The sequence below is a fragment of the Tetrao urogallus genome (genome assembly GCF_951394365.1).
Source record: "Tetrao urogallus genome assembly, chromosome: Z".
NCBI classification, from domain to species: Eukaryota; Metazoa; Chordata; class Aves; order Galliformes; family Phasianidae; genus Tetrao; species Tetrao urogallus.
Genome location: NC_136816.1, coordinates 958,880 through 967,225, shown reverse-complemented (window position 1 = coordinate 967,225; position 8,346 = coordinate 958,880). Strand labels below are relative to the sequence as shown.

The 8,346-nt window shown below is 42.5% G+C and overlaps 1 protein-coding gene across 2 annotated transcripts in view; it reads left to right on the top strand.

Moving 5' to 3' along the window:
• Positions 1 to 145: 145 nt before the first annotated feature.
• Positions 146 to 8,346, top strand: part of NCBP1 (nuclear cap binding protein subunit 1) — a gene marked incomplete at both ends in the record, with an annotated part of 30,477 nt that continues 22,276 nt past the window's right edge. Inside the window, 9 exons of one of the 2 annotated variants that reach the window (XM_079548690.1) lie at positions 146 to 188; positions 329 to 414; positions 798 to 898; positions 2,096 to 2,252; positions 4,178 to 4,285; positions 4,809 to 4,930; positions 5,441 to 5,510; positions 7,091 to 7,306; positions 8,144 to 8,241. In XM_079548690.1, coding sequence (XP_079404816.1) covers positions 146 to 188; positions 329 to 414; positions 798 to 898; positions 2,096 to 2,252; positions 4,178 to 4,285; positions 4,809 to 4,930; positions 5,441 to 5,510; positions 7,091 to 7,306; positions 8,144 to 8,241 — 1,001 coding nt within the window. Of the gene's footprint in view, positions 189 to 328; positions 415 to 797; positions 899 to 2,095; positions 2,253 to 4,177; positions 4,286 to 4,808; positions 4,931 to 5,440; positions 5,511 to 7,090; positions 7,307 to 8,143; positions 8,242 to 8,346 lie in introns of those variants that run through there. The other variant, XM_079548691.1, reaches the window with a different exon arrangement.

Genomic DNA, 8,346 nt, shown 5'->3' with positions numbered 1-8,346 from the left:
TCCGACAGAAAGCGGAACCGGAAGTGGGCGGGGGTGGCCAAGCCGCCGGAAGCGGGCGGGGAAGGAGCGCGGTCGTCTTAGTCCCGCGCGGCGCGGCGCGGCGCGGTTCGGTTTGCTTTTCGCTTCTTGCTTCTTGCCCGGTGCCATGTCGCGGCGGCGGCACAGCGACGATAGTGATGACAGCGATGGTGAGTGCTGGCGAGCGCTGGCTGATCCCGCGCTTCTCCTTGCCTAGCCCTGAGCGGGCACGGGCTGGGGTGGGGGGACGGGGTGGGTGGGCGGCTGATGAGCGGCGGGCGGTAACGATGTGCTCGGTGTGTCGGAGTAGGACAGCCTCACAAGCGGCGGAGGACGTCGGAGCCGTCGGAGATCGAGGAGAGACTCGAGTCGCTCATCTGCAGAGTAGGGGAGAAGGTAGGAGTGGCGACCGCGTGGTGGCGGGGCGGAAAACGCCCGGCTCGGGGCTGATGCTGGAGCAGCCGTCGGCCGCACTGCTGTGTTCTGTGGGCGCTGCGGGATTCCCAGGAGAGGCCGCTGCGTTGTGCGCCGTCTGCGCTTCCCGAACGGCAGGGATGGTCCCAGAGCTGGGGATTCGGCTCGTCCGAAGCCCCGCCGGGAGGAGGGGGGGATCGGGTGGCAGGGATCGTTCGCCCTAAAGGGAGCTGCGCGGAGAGCTGAGCTCAGCACAGGCTGACCTGGGCGATGCTCTTACCCTGTGGTTTCTCTGTCAGGCTTCATGTTGTCTGGTTGAGGTTGGAATATTTTCTTTTTGTCTTTTTTTCTTTTGCCTTCTGTAGAGTAACTCATCCCTGGAGAGCAACTTGGAGGGCCTAGCTGGTGTATTGGAAGCTGATCTACCAAATTACAAAAGCAAGATACTAAGAATTCTGTGTACTGTGTACGTATGCAGAAGAACGGGGGGGCACTGAGGGGTGCTCGCTTTCTTTGTGTTGGGTGTGTAAGTTGAAGTGTTTAAGGCAACCTGAGCATCTGTGGTGGCTTTTAGTCCTTGGCTGCTGTTACCATATCAAATTGGCTTCCCTACAAGCAGAAGAAATAGGAGGAATGAACTCACTGAGTTCTGAGCGTAACTTAAGGAAGATATTCCCTTGCAGTACGTTAACATGAACTGTATGTAGGGCTTCAAGCAGAAGAACTGCTGTTCTGTACTGCTCCCCAGCAGCAACAAAAGCAGAATGCTGGGTAGCACCCTGCTTCCCAAAGAAATGAAGGCACTGAAGCTGTAGGCTGCCAATATCTATTGCCCTGATGCCTTCCTGTGGCCTACTTCTCTGCTGTGGCCATGTGGTGCTCTGATTAATGAGCCTGTTCTTGGGAACACAGGGGGGCTGCTGGTAGTGCTCTGTTCATTCCCTAATGAGCAACAGGAGCAGAGGAGCCTTGTGTGAGGATGGGCTTGTGGAGGGGGCTGTCTCAGGGCATGAGAGCAGTGTGAAGGAAGCAGAGAGGGAAAATTTTCCAGCAGCTGGTGTTATAGCGTTGCATGTGTTTTAAATATGCTTGCTAGGAATGTTTGTTGATATAATAATGTCATTTTTTCCTGTAGCAGTGAGATGTATTTGCAAATATGGAGTTAATCTACAGATGTACAAAAGAGGTTGAGGAAAGCTGTTTACAGTAGGACCTAGCATTTTCTTCTCTTTTCCCCTGTCATGTCCCTAAATCAATTGTTTTGGCTCGAGAAGCTTAGGATCCAACTTAACAGTGTAAAATGTGTAGATCTTGTGTAGTCTTAATATTTACATCTAAATTATGAATCTAAAAGAGTATTTTAAGTCTTTGAATAAATTCTATTACATTGCTTGGCCAGACCTCCAGAGGACTTCAAAACTGGAGATAAATAAAAAGCAAATAACTTAAATGTAGTTGCAAGTGACATCTGCTTTCCTAAAAAAAAACAAAAGAAAAAGTTGAAAGTATTAACCACGGGACAGAACTACGTCATGTTAACACTTTCTGTTACTTCCAGATGAAACAAGTTTAAATTACTATAAGCAAGTTCTGAGCTGCTATGCTGTTGCCATTTGGCTTATGATGAATAAGTGCTAACACCGTGTTTCTCTTTCTGTGTCAGTGCACGTCTGTTACCAGAAAAGCTTACTGTTTACACAACACTAGTTGGGTTGCTGAATGCCAGGAACTACAACTTTGGTGGGGAATTTGTAGAAGCCATGATTCGTCAGCTTAAAGAATGTCTGAAAGTCAATATGTACAACGAAGCTGTGCATTTAGTAAGTGTCTCTTTGTGTTAGACATTTTTTCTCACCTTTTTTCTCTCCTCCCTTTCACCTTTCTTAATTCCATGAGAGCTTGGCCTTACTACATGTATTACAGTCTTCACATTTCATCAGTGTGTGGTGTTGTATAGATATACTGAGAGAAAAGATGTTACGTGAGGAGTATTTCCTTCCCAAGGGGAGAAGAATCATGTCACAGTTGCAAATCGTGTTCCAAATGTGTACTTCCACAGTTGCAAATTAACTCGCAGCCAAGGGAGGTCATTCTACCCTTGCCAGCCTTTTCTGCAGCAAAATATAAAAAGTGAATGAAACTCATGCTTTACTTTGTTGTTTTGTAAAAGTTGCTCTTTTGGCTCCCATGGGAGGTAAAAAAGAAAAAGAAAAAAAGACTCAGTCTTAAAAGCAGTGCTTTGTGGCTGCTACCAGGCCTGTGTTATCTGTCTCCCAAAGAGGGGTTGGCATCAAGCAGGCAGTTGCTAGTGCTTTCTCTGAAACCACTTGCTCAGCTCTCACTGAGAGCTCTCACTTTGGAGGTCTCATAAGTGAGAAGTCCAGTTGCAAGCTACCCTGCTTCGTTTAAAGCCCATAGGTGAAAATTAAATTTCTAGTATATCAGTGCAGCTTGTCAAGAGACTGCTGTTTGGCAGTGGGACTTCTTTGGGAATAGAATTCTCATCACACTGTTGAAGGCACTGTCCTTTGTCTTCAGCTTCACCTGCGCTGGTTGTGCTCACTCACAAACAACTTGTGAGACAATGACAGTTAAGAGAGTGGCAGAGGAAGGCTATTCTCAGCTCTGTCAGAGGCACGTCAAAGGCTGTTCTTTGCAATTAATATTGGGAAAGTGCTCTTTGAGCACTGCACTGTGCTTAGCTCAAACTTTCTTTCCCAAGGCTTCTTCCCAGTGGTAGGTGTTCATGAAAAAATGCCTTTTTTTGGTGTATTTTGCTGTGTTGATTGTATTTTATTTTTTTTAGACTTCTGTGTGTGTGTGTGTGAGAGAGAGAGAGAGAGAGAGAGAGAGGACACCCTTAAGAAAAACTAAGCCGTAAAAAAACCAAAAATTAGATTGTTGTTAGAATTTAATTGTTTCTTGAGATTGCTGCAATAGCTGAGTTACATCAAAACAGGGTACAAACAAATCAAAAGATTGATGAGGGAGGAAGGAGGAGAAGAAAGCACTTCCAGTATAACGTGTACCACTGCGGTACTCCAGTTATTTTCTACTTAAGTTGTCATTTATGTCAGTCTGGATTTCTTGTTAATATGCCTCCAGATCAATGATGTATTCCTGCCAGGATGAATGTTTTCATTGCAAAGGCTGATTCCTCCTAGTCATTGTCACCTTTCTGAGACCTGACAACGCAGTCAGCTTTAGCACAGGCTTTCTCTCTGTAGCTATCTGTATTTATGAACAGTTAACTATAGAAATTTATCTTGTCTGAAAGACTCTAAATGGTGTATAGATTCAACCCTGCCATTTCTGTCTCACCTCTGCACTCATGAAGAAACCGATCAATCTATCTTCATCATTTAAGATGGCTTTTATTATTTTTTTTTTTTTACACTTCTGTAATTTTAGTGGTCTTTTTCCACTTGGGGGAGAGAAAATGTGGTTGTTGTTGTTCTGTGTGTTCTGTAACCTATTTGCATGCTTTTAAATGCATCCTGGTGTTTCCTACCCTGTCATCATCAGGAGTTGTAGTGTTAGAATTATTACAGACTGACCTTATGGACATTATAATGGACAAACTGTTCGACTGTGCTTATGTTATTTGTTCCTTGTGCTTGCCAGGTGTACCTGTACAGTGTGCAGTATTTCTGCCTTCCTAGTACTGAATGATTACCCATATCTTTTGGTTGTAGTTATTCAAGTAATGTTTATCTTGGAAACGCATTTTTTTGGACTTTTTTAGGTTCGTTTTCTGTCTGATCTTGTGAATTGTCATGTCATAGCTGCACCTTCGATGGTGGCTATGTTTGAGAACTTTGTGAGCGTGACACAGGAGGAAGACGTACCACAAGTAAGCCAAAAATCTGCAGGCTCCCCCATGGCTGTTCTCACAGGCACTTACCACTGTTTTGTGCTTGGTGCAGGAAGGTTTTAGAGGCAGCAACCTAGATGGACCGGTATCTGCATGTTCCTTGGTATGAGTGAAAGTGGCCCCTGGCATTTAGGAAATGCTTGTGCAGAAAGAAAGTGTGGGCCTCCGCAGTGAGGTATCTGCACTAAATAAATCTTTACCTTAGCAACTGCATGGTGTCTGGCTTGTTCTGCTAGGTTTGTTTACACTCAAAATATGAAGATAATCTGCAGAAAGACTGTGAAAGTGATCATTTTCAAGTCTGATTGTCGTAGTTCAAGTTAAAAATTGTACATTTTAACCAGTAATACATGTTTTTCTGTTCCTGATTTGCCTATCCAGTCTTTAGTTGCTGATCTTTGTGTCACCACAAAACAGTAGTTTAAAGTAAAATGCAATGTTTATGTAAAATCTTCTGGAGCTTAGTTGTGTGCTTAAGTCTCAGAATATTTCTTTCCTGTAGGTGCGATGTGACTGGTACATATTTGCATTTTTGTCATCTTTGCCTTGGGTTGGAAAGGAATTGTATGAGAAAAAGGATGCGGAGATGGATCGTCTCTTGTCTCAGACAGAAAGCTATCTCAAGTAAGTTGTAATATGTTTCGGAGACTTGTTCAGGATAACAATAACTTTGAGTAGTGTTCATTTAAAAAATACCAGGTCCTAGTTCTGAGTCATTTTGTTGTTGGGGGGGGGGGGGAAGGGAAGGAACACTGAAAAAATGGACAGATACAGTGATCTAACTTCATAGTTCTAAGAGTTTAGTTGCACTGTCTGGTGCTAGGGTATGGTGATGGTCTTGTCCAGCTTGTGCTGGGACAGCTGTAGCAGTAACTGCTGCAAATACCAAAAGGTGACCTTACTGCTGTGCAGTGAGACTAGATTTTGGCTAGGTGATTCAAGTTAACGTTGCTCTCAGGATATGATAACAGAGATTGTAATTACAATTCTTTTCTTTTTCTTTTGCACACTAGACTTCAACAACTGAAGAGATTAAGTAGTAGGGTACTCTTTTTTTTTTTTTTTTTTTTTTCCCTTACTGTGATTGTACTAAAAATGCTGTTAAGGGTTAGGTTTTCTTTTCTGTGTAAACAGACGCCGCCAGAAGATACATGTACCAATGCTACAAGTTTGGACTGCTGATAAACCACATCCACAGGAAGAAGTGAGTGATTTCTGTATGTTATTCTTTGAGAAAGTTTGAAAAACTGTTGTGATAGAAGCACAGTTCAAACAGCTAGAAAACTAAGAGCTAGCTCTGAAAGTGTTTGTGCTGTGAATTGTTCCCTGTTTGCCGTTATTTCAAACAAGCTCTAGGTAAAGAGTTCTCATCCTAAGTTGTAGCAGGTTATGGGGTGAGAAGAGCATTTTCTAGTTTGCCAACAAGCCCATGAGTAGATGTTATTGAATGAAAAATGGTTGTAAGCTGTGGCACCGTTTTTGGAACTGGAAAAACAGGGCTTCATGCTACTTTTGTGAAAAGCAGAGTGTAGTTCCTCACTCCGTAATGTCTTCTCTTTGCTTTGAAGTGGTTTTGCTCTCTCAGCACTAGGAAATGCCAAATAAATATACAGAAACTGAACTCAGCAGCTTCTGTGTCATCTTTCACAATTAAAGTAAAAATACTACAGGGGGAAGTTGGCATCTGTCTAGCTTGGTGTACAGCTTACCTTCTCTGATTGTTTTGTTTTGTTTTCCTTCTACCCCAAGTTTGATTGGAAATTGTGATTAAAAAAAGAACTAAGTTTCTCTTCAGGGAACTTTTCGAACAGTGATCTTTTATCCATTTTTCACTGTTCTGGTTAAATTGGATACCCGTTTTTAAATTTCCGGTTTTAACAACTGTCTTGTTAATGCCAATCTGAAGAAGTAGGACTTATGATTAGGACTGATTCATTGTGAGTATTCTCCCTGCTTGGTATCTATTTTCTCACCTTTTTGTTAGTAAGAAAGTGATTCGCAAAATGCTTTTTAGCCCTTGTGTTCTCCAGAGTACCTTAAGCGTTACTTTTCCTATGGGGCACTTGTTAATGTGTTTTTCCATTTCATAGTGTGATGCAGATGACTTCTTTATGGAGGTATTTCACCTCAAAAAGTGCAATCAGTAAGGCCTCAGACAGACTGTTGGGGTCTGTGGCCTCCCGAGTTCTTGAACCTGCTTTTAGCAGGGGCATAGAAAGCAGCTAAACAAAGTGGGCCTGTAGCTGTAGCACAAGTAGATGTTTGTGCCATTTCTGAAAGGGTGCTGGGGCTTGGAATTGATTTGAAAATCATAGCAAAGATATTTGATTGTTGGCACTATTGCATTTGTCTTGAATATGCAGCAGCTGGTACTTTTCAACATGGTGGTTCTCCAGAATGTCTCTTCACTTTTAGTATAGATATTAAATCTCTTTAAATATCACTTGTGAGCACTGACTGAAATGACTGTAGTCTTGCTGACGTGTTCAAAGGATGGCTGTCATGCATGCATTTCTGGTCTGCATTTTGCTGCTTAAGAACAGCAGATACATTTTGTTAACAGAATCTTTGGTGAAATTGGAGCAGCTCTGATGTTTAGCTTTTGAATTATTTCTTGATTTAATAAGTACTAGATCCCATAAGTAGTAATATAAACAATTGGTTTTTGTTGTTGGGTTTTTTTTTTTCTGAATCTAAGACATACATTTTTTGATTGCACCGTGAGCTGCAAGTTTTGTTATAAGATTCAGCACATCTGATGTTTTGCACTGTTTTTCCCTTCAGTATTTAGACTGCCTCTGGTCTCAGATTCAGAAGTTGAAAAAAGACCGTTGGCAAGAACGACACATTCTGAGGCCCTACCTGGCTTTTGATAGCATTCTTTGTGAAGCACTGCAACATAATCTGCCGCCATTCACTCCTCCACCTCACACTGAAGACTCAGTTTATCCTATGCCAAGGGTTATTTTTAGGATGTTTGACTACACTGATGACCCTGAGGTATGTAACCCCTGCAAGGGGGAGTGAGCTGATTTTGCAGGTAGTGTCATGGTACAATCCAGGTCAAAATGCGATGTCCTTTCTCCCAGCACACTTAGTGGTTTGAAGATTGGCAGTAATTATACTTTGGTGCTGAATAAATTCTCTTATATCTCTAGTAACAGCATTCACAAGAGGCAGCATTTCCTTCTTTAGAGATTTTGATCTTTTTTCTGACTTTTATTGCAGTGTTTAAAAAGTACAGTTTACTTCTCTGTTAAAATGAGATGATGCATATTGTGGGGTAAAAGAAATGTGATTCTTTGGAGTAGGTGGAAGGTCCATCTAGCCCCCACAAACTACCTCCAGCACTGTTCTGCAGCAGATACATAGATAAAATTGTGTAGGAATGGGAAAGAATGTGTATTGCTTTCCCCTAGTGCCTTTGTAAGTCCCTTTGCTTTAAATCTACTACCTTCAGTTATCGGCCAGTGATTTTTGCAGTCAGCGAGATCATGACTTTGTTCTCTTCACTCTATTCTGGCCTTTTTTTCTCATATCCTCACTCACTCAAGAATGTTTCCAGGCAGCAAGTTAGCAGACTGCCTCATTGCTGTACAGATCAAAGAAAGAACTGGGTGCAACATGAACTTGTGATTATTTTCTCTAATTTTGTTCCCTTCTGTAATGAATCCTTGTATTCATTTTGTTTTGAATACAGGTCTTGGGTGTGCTTTCTCGGTAGGATACAAGGCAGTTGAGAACTCACCATGTTTGTTAGTTCTGTAAATGGCTAAGAGTGGTAGCACTGCAGTAATCTTTCATGAGTCATCACTTTTTTTTTTTTCCTTTAACTAGGGCCCTGTCATGCCTGGCAGCCATTCTGTTGAACGATTTGTAATAGAGGAGAACCTTCACTGCATCATCAAATCCCACTGGAAAGAGAGAAAGACTTGGTAGGAAGAGCTTTGCCTTATGGAGCCCAGGCACTTCTTATTTAAGAACATGGCATCAGTAGCATCAGGGATATGCAGAACCCTGAACTGGTTAAACAGGAGCTT